General features: G+C 39.4%; 1 protein-coding gene across 1 annotated transcript; it reads right to left on the minus strand.

The window, feature by feature from the left end:
- Positions 1-1,683: 1,683 nt before the first annotated feature.
- On the minus strand, positions 1,684-21,458 carry LOC139934997 (uncharacterized). Its single transcript, XM_071929438.1, has 17 exons — positions 21,323-21,458; positions 20,233-20,391; positions 18,966-19,012; positions 17,609-18,643; positions 16,696-16,775; positions 15,707-15,764; positions 13,982-14,002; positions 11,811-11,897; positions 10,308-10,428; positions 9,754-9,821; positions 8,964-9,056; positions 8,461-8,535; positions 7,361-7,388; positions 6,872-6,933; positions 5,690-5,799; positions 4,183-4,270; positions 1,684-3,602 (listed from the first exon to the last, which is right to left on the minus strand). Exons 2-17 carry the CDS (start codon positions 20,381-20,383, stop codon positions 3,411-3,413), a joined length of 2,316 nt encoding a protein of 771 aa, XP_071785539.1. The 5' UTR covers positions 20,384-20,391; positions 21,323-21,458; the 3' UTR covers positions 1,684-3,410.
- Between the last annotated feature and the right edge of the window lie 284 nt (positions 21,459-21,742).

A 21,742-nucleotide genomic window follows, 5' to 3' on the forward strand; every position in this document is an offset into this window, starting at 1 on the left:
ATACATTCATTTTCATTCTGGAAGATCACAAAGTAAAATCAATTTATTACCAGAAAATACAAAAAAATAATTTTTTTATATCAAACATAAAACATTGTTACTTTTTGTCCAATATTAGAACTCTGATTTCAAGGCAGTGGACACTTGGTAATTACTCAAAATAATTATTAGCACAAAGTCTTACTTGGTAACGAGCAACGGAGAGAGGTTGATGAGAAACAGCTCCCTCTAAAGTGAAGAAGTGACATAGTTTTCGAGAAAGAAGTAACTTTCAAAGAATTTGATTTCGAGAACTCATGTTTAGAATTTGAGGTCTCGAAATCAAGCATCTGAACACAACTTTGTGTGACTAATGGGAGTTTTTTTCTTTCATTAATGTCTCGCAACTTTGACATCCGATTGAGCTCAAATTTCCACACAGGTTGGTTATTTTATGCATGATGAGATACACCAAGTGTCTACACTGTCTTTAATGGCAACCATGGACCAGTGGTTAGACTGCAGGAGTTGCAATTACCAGGTTGTGGGTTCGACTCCCACCAAGGTAACCACAGATTTCACAATGACTAGAATATGGACATCAATTTGATAATGTGCCCCCCCCCCCAAGTACCCCCTTATATATTTATACCATTGTTGAAGATCACATTATTCCAAAAGCAGAAAGATTTAAACTACAGATAAACAAATGAATCCATCTAGAATGCAAATTTCCACTGGAGTAACACTAGGGGCACCAAGTCAATTTTTATGACATGCATGAAGTATCAATTTCATAGATCTACATTAGCAGTAAATATCGCTGAAAAGATTTCTACTAAGCAACAATAAGCAGGATAAATGCTTCAGCTATACATCACGTTTAAATCTTCTCAAGAAAACGCCAATGCATCTATTGCAAGACTTGAGAAATGCATCCAAGAGATTCGACGTTGGACACAACAAAACTTCCTGAAGTTAAATGATGATAAGACAGAGTTCCTTCTATTTGGGTCACGTCAACAGTTAACTAAGGTTTCAGTGCCATACATCTCCATCGGTGATGCTCGGATAGCTCCCTCGCTGAAAGCTCGGAACTTAGGTGTTATTTTTGATTCATCGATGACACTTCAGCCACACATCAACAACATTGTTCGTTTATCATCATATCACATCAGGAATATAGGTAAGATTCGCAAGTACTTGGACAAAAGTGCCACTGAAAAGGTCATTCACGCATTTGTTACTTCTCGTCTTGACAACGGCAATGCTCTTCTCTACAGTCTTCCTAACAACCAGATTTCCCGACTTCAACGGCTCCAAAATACTGCTGCCCGCATTGTGACACTGTCTAGAAAATCCTGTTCTATCACCCCCATTCTGAAACAACTACACTGGCTCCCTATCTCTCAACGAATCATCTTCAAGCTGATACTCATTGTCCACAAAGCTCTTAATGGCAAGGCTCCCCACTATATTTCTGAACTGCTTCAAGTTTACACTCCATCAAGGAATCTTCGATCAAGTTCTATGCTTCTCCTCATTGAACCCAAGTCTCGACACTCATGGGGTGACAGGTCTTTTTCTTCAGCCGCGCCACGCATCTGGAACTCTCTACCACTTAATCTTCGATCTTGTCTTTGTACTGCAAAATTCAAGTCTCTTCTCAAAACTTATCTTATGTCACAGGTTTTCAATGACTAATTTTGTTGTGTCTGTTTTTTCTTTGTGTTGTGTTTTGTTTTTGTTTTGTTTTTGGTTTTACTGCGCCTTGAACACCCAGCAGGGTGGATATGTGCGCATTACAAGTCTTATTATTATTATTATTATTCTTGTGAAAAGGTATTTTTTGTTGGTAACCTTAGTTGGTAAATGGTAAGTATAATTTTGTTGTGCTTAGCTAGTTGTGTCTGAAGGCACGGAAGGTCATCCTTTACAAAATTTGAAAAAGGTTCTAAAGAATTATCAAAATCTTGTTATTTATAGTTTGTAAATGGAGACAAAGACAAACACTTCTTGTAGGTTAAAACCATCAGTCATGGCAGTCACTGAACACAAGAGGGCAGTAGAGAAATTATCCTAACCTCGGTACAGCATAACTATAATTCTCTCTTACAAGAATTTTTTTTTATATTTCGCTGTCAAACACAACTACACATGTACATGTTTGATGGCTACTCAATAACATGAAAAATAATACCACTATTTTTTTTTTTACACAGATGCCCAAGGTTACGTTGAAAGGTCAGCCCTTATCAAATGTCCAAATATTCTTCAAAAATCAAACAAATAAACTACCCCATACTAATTCATGCATGAAACGTTTCAATTTTTTAAAATGATTTCTAATCAAAAGGGCGTTTCAGATGAGATTGTTTCTGTTATTTGTGTAAGCACTGTATACTGTGAAAAAATTCCTACCCAAGGTTTATTACTCGGGTGGGATTCGAACCCGTGCGATTGCTCAGTAGCTAGAGGCAGTTGGAATCCTATGTTTTTGCAGTGGGTACCGCAACGATAAAATAGATTTCATAGATGTTGAATTTGCATAAAGACCTTTTTTCACAAAACTTTGGAAATTACTTTGGAGTATACAGTGCTTACACACATCGGCGGAAGTGTAAAACCAAAATTGTAAATCTTTACCTAATGAAAATTTAACATCTATTGAAGCCTTTGGATACTTTCAGTAAACAGTATATCCAAGGCCCACACTTAACAATAACAATAACAAACCTGTGGAAATTTAGGCTCAATCGGTCATCGGAGTCGGGAAAAAATCACGGGAAAACCCTACCTTGTTTACACACGTTTCGCAGTGTCATGACATGTGTTTACTATAAATCCGTAATTCTCATAGTCGAGACGTTGATAATTGTTTTAATGTTTTCTCAAAATGTAAAGCATTTCATAGAATAACATTTCAAGAGAAGTCTTTTACCATTACCTTCTGTAAACCCTGTAAGTTATTTGTAAATCTGTGATTTTTTTTTTTTTTTCTGTTCCGAAAGTGTATAATGGCTTTAAAGCGCATGAAGTGTCACTGAGTGACGGATATGTGAGCTATACAAGAAGCCAGTATTATTATTTCTTATAATCATTATCAAACAGGTCCTGTTTCTCCAACAGAAACATTCTATACAGCTCTTCTTCTGTGGGGTCTGTGAATGAGGGTACGAAGTTGACATGAACAGTGGAATGAAATCCTTCGGCTGGTGTTGGCTCTAATTTGCACTTTATCTTGTATCAATTCTTAAAAATTGTTGTTTACGTCTGTATCGTTTGAAATGTTCGAGGAATTCAGAAACCCTAATCCTAACCCTCACCCTAATTCTCTATCGTGTCAATATCATCAGGTTTTTTTCTTGCAATATAGTGTTGTGGGAGCATATAGGTTTCAAAATATAGAGCAGTCCCACATCAAACGGGCCCTATTTCTCCAACAGAAACATTCTATATAGTTTTTCTTCTTTGGTGTCTGTGAATGAGGGTACAAAGTTGACATGAACGATGGCATGGAATCCTTCGGCTGGTGTGGGCTCTTTGTATTTCTTCTTGTAGGAGTGGAACACCATATCGCTGACCATGGCATGGTTCTTCCCTGCCGCTGTCATCCCTCGAAACTACCCGAACAGACACAAGACAACAAAGAAATTGTCAAATGAAAAACGAAAATAAAATCTTGATATGTAAATCATAACCCAACTGAGCCTAAAATTGCAGCTAATTAACAGTTAGTTTAAGAGGGAAAAAAAATGTTGCATGTTGATAACAAATCTGCAATTAAAAAAAAATATATATATATACTGAAATTTTCTACAAACAAATTAAAAATTTCAAATGCAAATGCTCCCTCTGAAGTAAAGTCATTTTCGAAAAAGAAGTAATTTTTCCACAAATTTGATCTCGAAACCTCAGATTTAGAATTTGAGGTCTCGAAATCAAGCATCTGAAAGCACACAACTTCATGTGACAAGGGTGTTTTTTTCTATCATAGTTATCTCGCAACTCCAACGACCAAAACAAGCTCAAATTTTCACAGGTTTGTTATATTATGCATATGTTGAGATACAGCAAGTGAGAATTAAGACTGGTCTTTGACAATTACCGATAGTGTCCAGCGCCTTTCAGGTAACTTTTCATGCCAACACTTTATATTCTGGGCTTGTCGGATGTATTAAAAAAATATATGGACGGACTTACCTTTTCATTATGTCTTGCATGCGTAAAGCTTACATCGAAAATGAAACATCGGCAGTGGACACCGGCTTTCTTTGCACACGCTGTATATCTGATATCAAAAATACCAATCAGAATATTAAAAAATGATGAGGATTTTTACATTTGAAACCCGTTTACTTTTATGTATACTCAACTGCCTTATTAACTGAAAATATTTTGAATAAGTTTCAGCAATTTCAGGTTACTTGTTGTTTCTCATTTTTGTAGAGGCAATGGTTGCTTTTTGTCTGCCTGGCTGGTTGTCTTCTGTATGTTTGTTTTGTAGAGGCAATGGTTGCTTTTTGTCTGCCTGGCTGGTTGTCTTCTGTATGTTTGTTTTGTAGAGGCAATGGTTGCTTTTTGTCTGCCTGGCTGGTTGTCTTCTGTATGTTTGTTTTGTAGAGGCAATGGTTGCTTTTTGTCTGCCTGGCTGGTTGTCTTCTGTATGTTTGTTTTGTAGAGGCAATGGTTGCTTTTTGTCTGCCTGGCTGGTTGTCTTCTGTATGTTTGTTTTGTAGAGGCAATGGTTGCTTTTTGTCTGCCTGGCTGGTTGTCTTCTGTATGTTTGTTTTGTAGAGGCAATGGTTGCTTTTTGTCTGCCTGGCTGGTTGTCTTCTGTATGTTTGTTTTGTAGAGGCAATGGTTGCTTTTTGTCTGCCTGGCTGGTTGTCTTCTGTATGTTTGTTTTGTAGAGGCAATGGTTGCTTTTTGTCTGCCTGGCTGGTTGTCTTCTGTATGTTTGTTTTGTATTGGCTTGGTTGTTTTGTTTGTTTGTTGTGTATTTTGTGCGTCTGTTTGCTTGTTGTTTCAGTGTTTGTATATCAAAGGCACTGAACACTATTGGTAATTACTCAAAACAATTGTACGCATGAAAAGTTACTAAGGGAGCAGTTAATAGTATAACACATTGTGAGAAACAGCTCCCTTTGAAGTAAATTTCGAGAAAGAAGTAATTTCCCATGAATTTGATTTAGGGACCTCATAATTAGATTTTTAGGTCCCAAAATCAAGCATCTGAAAGCACACAACTTCGTGTGACACGGTGTGTTTTTTCTTCCATTTTTATTTTGCAACTTCGAAGACCGATTGAGCTCAAATTTTCACAGGTTTGTTATTTTGTGCATATGTTGAGATACACCAAGTAGACTGGTCTTTGACATATACCAATAAGTGTCCAGTACCTTGAAGTTGTTGTTATTAAAGGAATGCTGTACCCTCTGGGATACAAAATGTATTCAAATGTTGTCGTAGACTTGTGGACAAGTCTTTAAATGTCTGTCAAGGTGATAGCATTCAAACTTTGTTCCGAATCTTTATTCTATTCCTGCCATATTCTCGCGAGACGAGACTACTGCTCTCACGACTACGGTCACATTTAATGGGGAGTAGAAGTCGCAACCAGCAGTTCCCGCGAGAGCACCGCCACAACTCGACTATCTCACCCTGGCAGACCATTAACAACTTGTCCACAAGTCTAATGTTGACATACCTCTGTCTGGATTCAGGATCTGGGTTGGTGTTGTCCACTACAACGCTCTGACCTTTGGACAAGGCCGACTCTGTTGTTGCTACACACTTCTGCCATGTACCCATGGTGTCCTGGTGGGAAACAAGAAGGCCTCAATGTATGTCATTTATTTATTTATTTATTTTGTCTTATTTACCAGTGGCAGTGTCATGGCCGAGCGGTTAAGAGCACATAAAATTAGTGCTTTCTGCTCTACCGGCCAGGCTTCGAATTGATGATACCCAAACCTACATTCGTACGGACTGTGAAAGGGGTAACCCTGTTTCAGCCCTAGGAGTAGGTGGCATCGGCCTCTGGAAAATATAAATGTAGCCCACACCTTGAAGTGGCCTTCAGGCTTTGTGTGTCAGGCGACTTGCATAAAAAAAAATTAAAAATTAAAAAAAAACAGGGTAGCCCCGTTAGTTGTCGATGAAACTGTTCTGCCTTGGGGGCCCTGGATACATACAGAGTTTCTCATCCTAACTTAGGACAAGCCTTAAGCTGGCTTCAGGTTGACCTATGATTTCTTTGCGCCCGCAACAAGTCGTAGGCAACGCGAAGACAAAATATGCTCAGGTCACAACAACTGAGAAATCGTGCGCCTGCGCTTGTATCCCGACCATCGGGATCATGTCGTACAAGTTGAAAATCTTCTACTCTTGCGACTTTTAATTTTTTCGAGCACTACTGTTTCAAATTGTCTTAAAAGGTTGTAAACAATTGCCGGCTGAAAAGTTCCAGATTGCCTTAGCTCAGGCGCAGTGTGATCCTAAAAAATCAGTCGCTGACTGTTTTTTTGTTGACGCTTTAAGTTTTTAATAACTCCTAGGACTAGTTCATGATTATTACCCTACTCAGACTATTTGATCATCTCAACAGTCATTGCTCACCAAAACTACAAGAGCTTCTTCCATTTTTTATGGTCAAACATCTTTCTCAATAGGCTGCACCTTTTCTTCCGAATAGTCTTCCTGTGCATATTCCCCAGGCTAGTTCTTTACACAGTTTTTTAGTCTTTGTTCAAAACCCAACTTGTTTGAGGGTGCTTATTTGTAATCTGCTTACTTGCAAACTTCATTTATGCGCATTAATCGCTTTACAAATGTCTTTGTTATTATTATTTCCCCTTCTCCCCTCTTACACTCAAATGCTTGTACTCACCCTGTTGATGTGGACATATTTGTGGGGCAGTAGATGCTTCTTGACGAAGCTACTTTTGCCGGCTGTATGAAAGGGAAGTCACAATAAATACAGTAGCAAACTTCACGTTGTAAAAGTTTCTAAAATAATGGCCGAGAAAAAATTAGATTCACTAATAACGTTTCTCTACTTCAAATAAAAAATATCTTGGATTGTGACGAGTATCTGTGCAAATTGCAAAATTTTATATTTTCACTTTTCTGCTTAGAAGAAATGAGCAGGGACCAGTCACAAGTATGTGACGTTGTGTTTTGAAGGTCTCAATACCCAACTTGTGGAGGTCTTGCCTGTTTCCAGGCCTCAACTTTCTAGACTCATTGTGGGGGTCTTGTTTCAAGACCTTTCCAGACATTAGTTTTGTAATCGTTCAGAATAACACAAAATAAAAAATAGAAGCCAAAAGAATGAGGATATTTTTATTGGTGCCATAATTCAAAGTTGAATACTTACAAGCTGGAAATCCTGACAGTACAATGACCTGAAATAATGAAAAGAATAAATGCCAAGCAAAGGATCAATCAGTCGTTTAAACATAGCACCCCAACTCCTAGCCCTATATATGACTCTTTCTCTGTACACCAGTAGATACAGAGTCCTAACTGTTAAGACCCGTTTCTGGGGCGGAAAATTTTCAAAGCTTCATAACTCAAATCTTACCTGCAACAAGCCACTAATTTCAATAGGTTCACATTCCATGGCGGCTTACATTTTTCTGCGGTGGGTTTTGGTCGTCATATATTCTTCACAAATCCGTCATTTTCGTGAAATAATGCAGCTCCCAACGCTAACAAAATTGTCTGCTGCCGTGCGTACGCGTATACATTCGCGTGCAAGACGCAAGATGCAAGACGCATGAATTCTGGGTCACCGTATCTTGACTGCACAGCGTTTAACACGCAAACGCAACGCAAGATTTGCGTGTCGTGCGTCTTGCGTACACACGGCAGACTGTGAGAGTACGAACAAAAATTTGAATTTCTTAACATTGGGAGCTGCATTATTTCATGAAAATGATGGATTTGTGAAGAATATATGACGATCAAAACCGACTGCAGAAAAAAATATGCTGCCATGGAATGTGAATCTGTTGGAATTAGTTGTTTCTTGCAGGTAAGATTTGAGTTATGAAGCTTTGAAAATTTTCTGCCCAAGAAATGGACCCTGATATCCAGGATGTCACTATAGTAGAATACGAAAGTGTAAGGCCGCCAGGGTTACCCAACTCCCAAAATGGTACGGTCAAGATTTATCACAAGTGAATAAATAAGTGGCTAATTTCATAACGCTGTTAAAGACATTGGACACTTTTGGTAATTTTCTGCTACACCATTATAAAATTAGGACCTGGTTAGCTGTCAAAACCAGACTTTTTGATAACATATTGAAAACAACCAACACTAATGTGAAATTCTGGCAATGATTTTAAAACAAAATCTAAAAGACTTTGAAAACCAAAGGGGACAGAAGTGAAGGAAAACACCCAAATGCCCTCTAATGTAAGATTGGCTCCCCCTTTACAATCGCCCTGGAAAAAGTCACTGGTTCCTCACCTCCTGTGAATGTCCCTGCGCTGGAATCTGAGCAGAAGATGGCGTCAGCAGGGGACCAGTTGATGATAGCTTCCTCTACAACGCAACAAAACATTAGAATAGCAAAGATACACAAGCTTTCAGGCGTGGTATTTCAAATAGCATGCCTGAATTGTTATGTATGTTCAAGTTCGAAGGGTCTTCTTACAGTGAATTTAGTCCACACAAAGTTCTAGGGTCAATGTTCCTTGCAATATGCTTCACCAAAACTAGAGAACTCTCTTCCCAACAATGTCAGACTGTACATGCACCACGCTAGAGCAATATAGATCTAAATTTAAATCTTTTTAATAAAGGAAGCGCATATTGAAACTCTATTGTATAACGCACTATACAAGAACTGCATAATATTAATATTGTTATTGATATTGAGGGTTGACTGTATTCAAAGGAGCCCCTCTCTAAACAAATATTTAAAATGTAACAATGTCCACCTTGAGCAGAATTTTGTAACAATTACATACCGGGTCAAATTCAGGCAGATTGAATTTGTTTTTCTTCCGTCCCATAAAGAACTCCTCTGGTGTATGGAATGTTAGACCAAGATTCAATGCAAACTGTGACAAAGAAGTGAGAGAGAGAGGGGGAAACAAGAAGAGAAATATAGTTTAACTTTTTTTTTTTTTATTTAAAACACAGATTAAAAATTTGTTTTCTTTACATGAGAATTTTTCAAACTTTTGAGTCCAAGCCAATTCCAAGGAAACAAAGCACCAGGGAGAATTCTGGGAAATGTTAGAAAGCCACACAGAAGATGCAATTTTCCTAAAGGCTGGGTCAATAGTTCTAAAATGTTTGAATTAGTCCCACAAAAAAATATTTTGTAAAATGGGTTTGGTCTAGCTTGAACAAATAGCTTTGGCATGCGTCGCAATGACTTACCAACATGATTTGGCTGTGATTGAACAGAAAAGAAAAATGATGGAATTACATGTAGGTGTCTGTTCCCTCAGAATTCAAATTACACTTAAAGCTTTGGACACTTTAGGTAAACAGTCCAAAGCCCCACACTTCGTGTATTACAACTTATATATAAAATAACAAACATGTGAAAATTAAGGCTCAACCCGCCATCCGAGTCGGTAGAAAATAACGGGAAAACCAAAAAGTGTCCAATGGCCTTAACGCAATTCGATAACTTGATCCTAACTGGCTATCCAGCCATTGTGAAGACTGCATCTTTGATTGCATTCAAAAGGCAGATGGAAGTAATTTTACAATCTTCCAAACCCCTCCGAAATCTCTTATCCTTACCAATCGATCACTGCAAGAAAAATCTTTCTTCTTCCCTGGTACCCAATCAACAGGTCGACCCGCAGCATCTGTAAATCAATCACACAATCAGAATCAAAGAATCAAACAGATTCAGAGCTCCATGTTTCAAATCTTACCTGTAAGAAGCTACTAAATATAAACTGGAATAATGGAGCGTTCAAATAGCTTTGACGTCATTCCAGGGGCTCACCCGGGACAGCCCCAAGTGCCTACTTGTGGAGTTGGTCACTTGGGGGCTGGCCCCAGGTACATGACGTCACTACGAGAACAGTGAGTGATCGTTCGTTTAGCTCTTGTCAGGGGCTCACTGGAACGCACCCAAAGTTTCATGGCAGTATACATTTTTGGGTGTATGGTTTTGGACGTCAGACATTAATTGTGCAACCTAAAACACAGTTCATCATGCAAACATATTACAAATGTTTTTGCATGGGCACCGATAACGCAAACAACACTACACTCTCAATTAAGCGCCATATAAATGCAGTTTTATTATTTATTATTGTTAAAATAAGATTTTATCCAACGTTTACCTCCAACATAAAAACTAGAATCTTTGTGTATCTTGATTCCATCATTACTTTGGTCACAGAGTCGGGTCCACATGCCGGTGACTGGTTTGCGAAACATCCCTCCACTGGTGGCAATAAAAGCCTGTTAAAGAAAGAGACCAAAGTCAAATTCAGGGCTCAATGTCATATAGCTGGTCATTGTAAGGGAATCAATGTGTGGTGAAGAGGTTTTCAACTAGTGGTTTAATCCCAACAAGGCCTGGTTCTTGATAATTTTACCGAGATGAAGTCGAGGTAAATTATACAGAACCAGGCCTCGGCGGGTTTAAACCACTAGTTAAAAACCGATTCAGCACACTTTGATTCCCATTCATAAACACCTTTTCAGTCAAAAACATAATCACTTTTTGGTCAAAGAGTTAAATAAATGCAAAAATTATAATTTTCAAATGATTCTTTCAGCACAACACCCCTCCAGCTATGAAATGGTAAAGCCCTCTGCCGCCCTTCTGAAACAACTCCTTATAAGGGAATGCTGTGCGCGTCGCAAGTATCGCGTGATGCGGCACAACTGTTTCAGCCTTTGCTCTCGACCAATAGGAATGAAGAAACTGTCTTTTAAGAACAGGTGCAAGGTCGCGTGTCACGCTCATGAATTAACACTTTTTACCAGTCATAAACAAAGGTTTATACACACCCACGTGATGCGCTCTCCACCAATAGGAATAGCGAAACTGTCTGAGGTATTTATGAATAATCCTTTAATCTTTCTCAGCTCCCTGGGGAGTGCTATACAGCCCTGCCATTGCGCTCCAGAGGCTTCTTAAAACAAAATATCAACCTCTACACAGGTACCCGTTATTTACACAGCCAATAAAGTTTTCTAACAGCTGCATCCAGTCCATCCAAGAAACATAAAAATTATAACGAGTCTCTTACCTCACGTTAAACATGGTAAAAATGTTTTTTTCTCCAGAACGCTCCAAGCCAAATTTCTGAAAAACATGGGGTCAAACAAGCCCGCACGACAAAGGAATCGTGACGTCAGTGGTAGCTATTTGGTGTGGAAATGCGAAAGCTGGAGAACTGTGTTCAAAACCAATAGGGGAAAATGGTCACTTGCGTCCAGGGTCATTATAATAGATAAGCCGTTTTTGACTCCCGGCTGAAAAAGCCCATAGCCGGGTGCATTTTTTACTCGAGTTATTTATTACTAAATGCAAATTTTGAGAGTAAAATGGTTATTAACCGGTATCTGCGATGTCTATTTGGTCATAAAAAGGGTAAAAGTTGACATATTGAGATCATCCTTTATTGGCTCTTTAACCCTTAGGTGAAGAGAAACACCTTTAGTGAAGCATCTTGCTCAAGGAAACAAGTGTCACAGCCAGGATTCGCACCCACACCTCGATTTCAATCAGTATTGATTGAGTTCAATGGGGGCTGGTTTTGGCAGGTATTTTGGGGGGGGTGTGAGTAGAGGTCGAGTAGAGGAATCTATCTCAGAAATCTAGCAAGTCTTACCTGGAGAGGGACCCCAATCTTACTCTGAACTCCAAGAACCTTCCGTTTGAAGTTAGTCAGTTTCAACTTCCCTTTACCGATTCCAAGCTGTGTTTAATAATAATAATAATAATAATATAATATCGAAGTCTTATATAGCGCACGTATCTACCAAACAAGGTACTCAAGGCGCTGAGTATATACAAACTTCCAGAAAGATAGGTTATTACAGTGATGAATTCTGAGACCCAATTATTTAGCACCTTATAAGGGTTTACAAGGTGCTACTGCGCATACAGCAGCCACAGCCAGGAACACCGGGGCGTGCCCCTTCTCTTTTCGATAAGTGCACTGGGTTCTTTTACATGCGTTACACAACACATGGGACCAACGGCTTTACGTCCCATCCGAAGGATGAGCCAATGGTGCTTAAGGACACAAGTGTCACGGCTAGGGATTCGAACCCACACTCTGCTGATCAGAAACGGCAGAGTTTGAATTCGGTGCTCTTAACCACTCAGCCACGACAACGGGATGGTTTTAGTTATTACAAACAAATAAAACAGTTTAAATTGGACCACAGGCCCAAGGCATGTGGTTTTAATGTCAGGCCAGTAAACTAATGACCAGACAACATGTGCGATGGTCTTGTTTTTTTTCGATAAAGTAACAATACCTGATAATTGTGTAATAGGCCTACTTGAAAAGAAACAAATCATGTTAAAATGAGAACATATATTTTAACTCGTGAGTAATAAGGGAATGTGGGGTAGAGGCATGGTTCTTTATAACTTTACGGAGACGAAGCCGAGGTAAATTATCAAGAACCAGGCCTCGGCAGGTTTAAACCACTAGTTGAAAACCGATTCAACACACTTTGATTCCCATTCATAAATACCTTTTCGGTCAAAAAACATCAACACTTTTGGTCAAAGAGTAAAATAAATGCAAAAATTATAATTGTTCAATGATTTCTTTTAATACAACACCCCTCCAGCTATGAAATGGCAGAGACCTCCGCCTTCCTCGGGTAAACAACTCCTTATAAGTGAATGCTGTGCGCGTCGCGCACGTCGCGCGAATCGCGTGATGTGGCACAGCTGTCCCCGCTGTTGCTCTCGACCAATAGGAATGAAGAAACTGTCTTAAGAGCACAGGTGCAAGGCTCACGTGTCACGCCCATGTTTCAACATTTTTTACCGGTCATAAACAAGGGTTTATACACACCCACGTGACGCGCTCTCCACCAATAGGAATAGCGAAACTGTCCGAGGTATTTATGAATGAAGTATTATACTTAATACCCACAAAGACGATTGAGATTAAATCTTCTATACAGATGTCTTAGTGCGTTTAAATGCATGTTGTCATGACTCAGATTTTTTTCTTTCTGATTTTGATTCTAATCATGTACAAACAATTCTCGTCCAGTAAATATTTTGAGCAACAAGCCCTGTGGTCTTAGTAGTAATAATAATAATAATAATACAAAGCATTTATACGGCGCTATACAAAGAACAGAGTGCCTAACATTAACAAAGGGAGGGCAACATAAGAACAAAAACAAAACCAGACCAACGACAGGCACAAAAGAGAAACAAAAAGAGGAGCAAATTAGGACGGTTCTGGAAATAAAAATGTCTTACAACACAGCCAACGATGCAGCCCCTCTCAGATTCGCTGGCAGCGCATTCCACAAGCAGCAACCGCGAAGGCTGTGTCCCCGGCTTTGCTTTTGGATCTAGGAATGGAGAGCCGGGTCAAGTCTGATGAGGAGCGGAGTCGATGGCTGTGTGCATCAGAAATACCATATTGTAAGTGAATCAAATTAACAAGATACAAGGGAGCTTGAGCATGGAGAATTTTGTAAATCAGTCTTGTAGATTTTTCTCCTAAATTTGAGCCCTGAATGGTATGGCTGTTCAAAACCTATGCATGAGAAGTAAATACAAAATTTTGGTTTTGTAACATGCTGGAGTTTTCCTCATGTTTTTTTAAAAAACTGTGGGGTATTCTAGACCCAAGATTGGCTGAAGATCGTACAATTTTAAAAAGAGGTTCTCTGAATGTTTTTTACTAGATGTTTATGTTTGGCTGCCAAAGTTCTACTGTGCAATCTGGAGCATTTTAAATAATTAAATTAGTCTTTTTTTATTAGTATACCAGTTTTTTTACACTTATTTCTCACTCACCTGATTGGTAAAAAGCACTATCTGAAATGGATAAATAAAGATAAAGATAAAAAGAATTAAATATAAACCAATTCTATTGCAGAGCTACATGCAGATAGGCAACTTTGCAGTTGCTTTAAAACAGGAGCTAGGGAACGGTCAAGCACAAAACTTGATAATCAAAGTCAAATGTGTAAGTTTCAGCAGAATAAACGATCGCAGAATTTTCATGTTGATTTTTTCATGAATATTGAATCAATCCACCCTTAGTGAGGTGAAAGTTTTTTGTGTTTTTTGTTTTCGGGGAGGGGGGGGGGGTTGGGGGTGGAGGATGGAATTGTCAAAACCATATTACTGAAAGGGAATCCTTTCTTAAAATAATTTTGTCAACAGCTGTAGTGCTTCAAAAGCAAGAAAGTTGTCATGGCTGTTAATTTGGGGTATACAAACCAATGTACGACCCTACCTTTAAAGGCAGTGGACACTATTGGTAGTTATAACTCAAAACAATTATTAGCATAAAACCTTTCTTGGTGATGAGTAATGGGGAGAGGTTGGTAGTATAAAACTTTGTGAGAAACGGCTCCCTCTGAGTGCCGTAGTTTTTGAGAAAGAAGTAATTTTCAACGAATTTGATTTCGAGACCTCAGATTTAGAACTTGAGGTCTCGAATCAACCATCTAAACGCACAACTTCGTGTTACTAGGGTGTTTTCTTCTTTCATTATTATCTCACAACTTTGATGACAGATTGAGATCAAATTTTCACAGGTTAGTTATTTTATGCATATGTTGAGATACACCAACTGTGAAGGCTAGTCTTTGACAATTACCAACAGTGTCCACTGCCTTTAAAGTCACCTGGAAATATTATTTTGTTTTCTTCACACAGTATATGTATCTACATGTAAGTATATGTTTCTGAACAACAATGAAATAATTGTTTGAGTAATTGTTTTTCACGATTTATATGATAATAAAATATAAAAAAATTGTGTGAGGGTGACTCCGCCTACCCCTTTTGTGACGTCAATTGAGACAGACTTTGACTCGATCGAACATCGAACACACGTACATGCAAGTACATTCAAGTCCTAGTCGTGAGTTTGTAGGTTTTGAAAAAGGTTTATTTCTTGCATTTTTCCGGCCATGTCGACCAGGTGTATTGCTGCTGGATGCCGCAAAACAACTAAAGATAGGGTCAGTTTGCAAGTATTTTCCAGCGCTGTGCAGCAAACACTTTGAGCCGTCGTGCTTCGAGAATCCGGAATACACTACACATTTTGACATGAAGAGAAAAGTTCTTTTCTAAAACATGACGCCATCCCAACAATTTTTCCAGCTAGAGGGAAGTCGTAACAAACCTATTGGAGCATTTGCCTAACGTGAAAAATCAGGTATTGTTTCAACTTTGAGGGCATGTTTTTAGCTTGCGCCAAGCGACACTATGTTGTGTCGGCACTGTATGCGATTCATTGCGCCTCGATTGACGTCGAGAACACACCCCCTCAGGTCGGGCTTATTTTCAAATTTGTAAATAACATGGAAACTAATTCTTTAAAACCTTAGTTAATCGTTTATTCATATTCCACTCATCAAAACACATATTTTAGTGACAAAAGCATTATTTTGACAAAATACCACTTCTAGGCAACTTTAAATAACTTCTCATGGATTTTTGTCTCATATATGACATTGCGTTTCAATGGACAGAAAATTAGGAAAACTGATTTTTCATGGAACTTACTTTGTATCCTTCAGAATGAAGTTTCTTCAGCTTTCCTGGTACTTCAGGGTAAATAATCCTGAAAATTTAAAGTAAATTTATCTTACTATGTAAGAAAGATCGCACAAAGCTGGAAATCACCTGACCCGGGTGACTAGATAAAATGTTTTCAGTTTTTAAAAACACCTTCCTTGACAGAAATATTGAAAGAAGATATTTATTTCACAACAAAATACCAGTAGAGGTTATTCTGTCTGGTGGAGTGGGGCGACATATTGTCACTTTTCAGAAAATGTGGAAAGTCAAAATGAATTCCTTCCGGTGGCTTTCGAAAAAGATGTAAACAAAATGACTCATCAGTGAATGGACGAAAATGTAAGTAAGGTTTGCGGTGACACCATGTAAGAAACCTCTTATGCGTGAGTAGTAATGGCTCTGAGAAGAGCTTGTTTGTACTGCTCAATGTTTCAGTCAGTGTGCTCCAGAAAACCGTCAGAGCCAACCTCGTTCCCAGGGTTGATCCATCTCGCCGCGCCATCTTTTCCCAGCATGCCTTGCTCAATCGTAACCTCTGGAAGTGTAACTCCAAAATATCCAAATATAAGGGAAATTACAATTAGTCCTGTGGTTGATCTGTTCTGTGTTGGGCGTTAGTCGCACACACGTTGGATGTGTAATAAAGTCATAAACTTGCCTTGGCATTCAGTGTTGCGTGAAAAAAAAAAGTGAATACGTACATCTTTATACGCACAGATTTTTACATGATGTCAACAAAAACCTTAAGGCCAAGTCACACTGTAGCGATAACGAAAAAAATAACGATCATGACGCAAAGAGAACGCTTTCTATTGGTTGAAATCCTCCATTCAGAATACGCCCAGGCTCATTCAACCAATCGAGGCAATCATTGTTATCATTCTCGTTGTCGTTTTCATTATTGAGGCCTGTGTGACCAAGCCTTTACTTTAAAACTAGAATGTACACATTACAAAAATTAAAACGTTCCCTACCTCCAGTCATCAGCATCTCTTGCAAAAACCTTTCCAGATTTTGTTGTAATAATAGTTCCATCCAGGTCAAATCCAGCAATCTGAAAACAAAATAAATTTGTCCGTTTCATTTTTGAATGTCATCGCTGTTACTGATTAATAGACAGGGATGTGTTAGGCTGTTGACAAAATGTTGAGTGTAAGGCGTGAAAGCTTGCGACCCCGAAGCCTGCTTTTATAGGCAGTGGACACTTTTGGTAGTTACTCAAAATATTTATTTGCATAAAACCTTACTTGGTAACAAGTAATGGGGAGAGGTTGATAGTATAAAACATTGTGAGAAATGGCTCCCTCTGAAGTGAAGTCGTTTTCGAGAAAGAAGTAGTTTTCAAAGAATTTGATTTAGAGACCTCAAATTTAGAATTTGAGGTCTCAGTAGAAATCAAGCATACGAAAGCACACAACTTCGTGTGACAGGGGTGTTTTTTCTTTCATTATTATCTCGCAACTCCGACAACCAATTGAGCTTAAATTTTCACAGGTTTGTTATTTTATGCATATATGTTGAGATACAGCAAGTGAGAAGACTGGTCTTTGACAATTACCAATAGTGTCCAGAGTCATTAGTTTTAAACACCCTGCCGTCGATTTCACAAAACTCTTCCTAACTTAGGATTAATCTTATGACTTAGGACGAGTCCCAACCCTGCACTGTAGCATGCAGACCTTAAGATTAATCCTAAGTTAGGACAAGTAACTCGTCCTAACTCGAGATAAGACGAGTCCTAACTCTTTGTGAAATCGACGGCTGGTTCTATCTTCATGTCTTCATTATACACAAATTGAAACAAATATTTTGTATTCATTGATTTTTTTGGTTGTGGGGGGGGAATGAAAAACACAGAGAAATGACATCTGTTAAAGAAGCACCAACCTTATTGCTTGCTCTCACTCCTTTGCTGGTATACAAGACTAACTTGCCATGCTCCGCCCACGTTGAATCAGCCGCTGGCTTACCTCGCTGGCTCCCTGCCTCGCCAGACACACCCGTTTCCTTCTTAGTCGCTTTGTCACTCGGTGGATCTTTGCTGATCTGCTTCTGCTTGTAGTTCTGTTGTAGAGCAGCGAGCCTGGACTTGACGGACGAGAGATGTTCATCATCATCATCATCATCATCATCTTCGCTATCGCTGATCGCTGCTTTATAGTTCTTCCCTGATGCCGTCTTTTTAGTTTGTGCTTCATCGCCAGAGCTTCCTCCAACTTTCTCAACAACGTTTGATTGTCCCTCATCATCGCTATCACTCACTGCTCCGTTGTAATTTTTTGTTCTGTTCACTGTTTGCAGGATCTTTTTATCAGGTTTCTTCTTCGTCTTATTTCCTTCATTATCTGCTCTTTGATCATCCTTCTGAGGTGTTCTTGTCTTTGAAGGTATGGTAGAATTGGCGACGGAGGTTTCACTTGTAGTTTTGCGAGTACTTTCCTCCCCGTCACTGTCACTCATTGCCTCCTGATACGTTCTTTTCTTCAAGACACTTTTAGTTGAGACGGCCGTTGTTTTACCTTTGGGTGTCGACACATCTTCATCATCTTCACTGTCACTGACTCCTGTGTGTTTTTCTCTCTTTGTTGTTACCTTTTGGGGATGATCAACTTTAAGCTTTTTAGCAGGACTGGTCACTTCATCGTCCTGGTCATCTCCCGATAGCGGTCTTTTGTTTGTCGCCCTCTGGAGAAAATCTGTAATTCTCCCCTTGGACTGCTTGCGATTGGATCTCTCATTTAGAGTGGCTCCACTCCCACCCGATGCAGATTCAGCCGCTGAATCTGTAAGAGCGGAGTCTGGGAACGAGACCTGGTACCCGTACTTTTTGCCCATCAGCTGGAAATTGTCTCCTTGCGTAAGTACCACTTCTTCGCCCTTTTGCAGGGGCTTGCCAGCGACTACAGATGGACTCGAACTAAGCTGGCACCAAGAAAAAATATAAAAAAAATGTAACAATTTGTGCAGATGCTCGAGAACTTTGGGCCCCTTTTATGGCTCGTCTTACCGCCAAGATGTGCGCAAGTAATTTCAATTCTCTTCTCACTGTGCTAGAACTAATTTTCTGCACTAGGTGTAACAAAGCATGCGTACAAGCAGAGATTCGCTGGACAAAAGCGAAGAATCCCCTTCTTTTGTAAGCATCCTCCTCAGAGCAATTAATTGGTATATTTTCCGTTTGGCCAATTATTGTAATAATGTCAGTTGATTTGGGTTAATAAAGTCAATGTGTCTGTTTTCTTACCTGTTTAAGATGTAAAACACCCTCCTCAACATTTGCCATCACTTCCACTACAACAAATCACACATGAAATCTGGTTTTTAAATCTTGAATAGAATATGACCCGACATGATAAGCCTGAGTGACTTGAGGAATTTACTACTCGACTAGTCAAGCCTCAAATAGTCTTTGACACTAGTCACGACTAACTTTTAATTCTCAAGATGCATTGCGGCTTGCTTGCTGCAGGCGCAAATAGTAAAACTCACACTGAAAGGATTGAAGGGTTGTGTCCTTGATGTCTGATTGTGTTTCGTAAGTAGATTAACAAAATTTTAACAAGGTTAATACACCTATCAATTATAAGACGCACTACTTGACCCCCGGGGTGGGTGCGTCACTGTCCACATGTGAGTCGGATTTGCGTGTCCAAAGACCCACCCTGAGTCAAAAAATTGACACACTTGTTGCAGATTTGGACGGTTCTCCGAACGATTTTTTTGACTAACCAATCGCGGAAAGCGACGCACCACGGACGGACATTACCTACGTACATAAAATCTCTTTTAAACTACGCAGGCGCAGTGAATACCAAGTAATTAAACCTTACACCTACGAGAGCGAGTTTTGCGGTTTTGCAAGTGCATGCACGATTTGAGGTGTTCGAGGTTGTACCGCTTGATTTTCGAGACGAGTGGTTCCCAGCGCACTAGCTATTAAAACGCACAGAAAACAGAGAGGGGCCCGAATACCCACAATTCAAAGCACAGCACGCACGTGTGTACATGATGGTGCGCAATCTTCAAATTGCCCGATACACAATTGGAACTGCCTGTTCTGCATGGCGCAAGTTATAAATTGCGCAAAAAATTGTTGCGCAAATTTGTTGATTGCGCTCGACAGATGAGCGACAGCGGATGCGTGTTTTCCTGCAAAATAAACGATCGCAATCACGATCGCGGCTAATTAAATCGAGCAACACACAGTTTGTGGCATTGAAAGGTTGGAATGTTTGCAAAGACCAACATCATATGAAGGCAGGGAGGGGAAGGTGGCTTCATTATTTGATTCTCCACCAAATAAACAAAATTAAAATACATGTTGAAATGGACATCGACGGAACATGACTTACCTCGACGCACCTCTTAAAGATTTTTTGACTGACGACTATTAGATTTTGACGTACCCACTGTCACTTTTTTTAGAGTAAAGACGCAGACTTGACGCACCCTCCCCGGGGGTCAAGTAGTGCGTCTTACAATTGATAGGTGTATAACATGCAAAGAAATACCTTGTTGGCGTGAGAGTTTCTTGTCCGAAATCCCCGTGATTGGACATCGCCCAAGGATCACTGCTTCCTGATTGGTCAATACAACAGGTTGATGTGTGGCCCCTGCATCTGTACATTTCAAGTGGCACACTTTATTGCTGGTCCTGTCCATTCTTCACACTGAAAATTAAATAGAAATTTATGGGGAAAAAATATACAGGATTTAATTAGTAACTTTCAGTCTCAGACAGTACGTGTCCTTGATTTTAAAATCTCCCAAGTTACTTACCATATCTTTATTTCAATTGCGAAAATCAAACCATTTATGGTTCACATTTCACATTTGTGACCCGCTACGTGAAAATGAGTCAGATGTTGACAATTTCAAGAATTGACTGGAAAGAACCAGCAGCAGTAATTTGGCATATGTCTAAGCTTTGGGGAATGTTGCATTGCTGAGTTACTCCCGCTTGAAATTAGCCAATACATCATTTTTTCACAAAAAAACGAATTACAAGTAGGCCCTAAAGTGATGTTTTAAACTACCATTGCATTTTGGTAGGCAAATTTAGGGCCGCGCTAATGAATCTAATTTAGAAAATTGGCCAATCCAAAACATAGTTTTCAGCTTCAATGCAAGTTGTCATAGTTCTGTCGAGGGATTAAAATGCTTTTCATCGGCTGCCGAGGCATGAAGTAGCCATGATCAGCTATTGTTTGAACAGAATGACAGGGATTTTGGCGAATTTATCCCATTTTTTCCGCCATTTTAATTTTATTATTTTAAACTGGGCCCCGATACTTTTTTTCATGATATACAATCCCTAGATACTACATTATTTATCAAGTATAGGTACCAAACAGAACGTGATAGCTCTCTGAATTTCTAAATTTGATGCATTAGTGACAGGCCTATTCAAATCAACGGAAAACCTGCGTAGCCACGCCCCCCCTTCCCCAAACCATCACCCGGCCAGCATCACCATGGTGTTCTATCCTAAATGTATCGCAATTTGTATGATCTGTATGACCTCCCCACCCCAGCCTAGATGTATCGATACCCTACCATTAGCAGAATAATAAATCTTGTATTATTATTAACATGTTTTACCTGACTTATTCTAGCTGACTGGGCCATACAGCATGCAGCACACGATCCAACTGCAACATCGAGTCTCTTTTATTTCACTCATCAAGTATGGCGCCCTCTTGTGACGTCTAATCTCTGTCATCGATTTGTGGCACTGATCACATCTCTTTTGCGAATATGAATGTTTGAAATTCGCGATGAATTCGCCCAAAAGTTGCGATTTGATAGTGAATATGTTCGTCCTTAAACCTCTCCTTACCAATATCTTACGCATATACGCACGCTTTACCAACAGTACCAATGGCTTACCAATGGCTACCAAAAATGCTTACGCAAAACGATGGCGAATTACCGTCTTCACAACATTCGCTGAATGTACGGAAGCACTTCGTATTACCCCTCACACAGAGTGGCGAATGTTCTTGCGAACATAAATATTTG

The sequence above is a fragment of the Asterias amurensis genome, chromosome 3 (assembly GCF_032118995.1).
Source record: "Asterias amurensis chromosome 3, ASM3211899v1".
Taxonomy (NCBI): domain Eukaryota; kingdom Metazoa; phylum Echinodermata; class Asteroidea; order Forcipulatida; family Asteriidae; genus Asterias; species Asterias amurensis.

Coding starts and splice junctions, on each gene's coding strand:
- LOC139934997 (XM_071929438.1), bottom strand. CDS start 20,383: ATGGACAGGACCAGCAATAAAGTGTGCCACTTGAAATGTACAGATGCA. Junction 14,003..15,706: donor TTCATTCTGAAGGATACAAA/GTAAGTTCCATG, acceptor TATCCATTTCAG/ATAGTGCTTTTTACCAATCA. Junction 9,822..10,307: donor TTCTAGTTTTTATGTTGGAG/GTAAACGTTGGA, acceptor ATTGATTTACAG/ATGCTGCGGGTCGACCTGTT.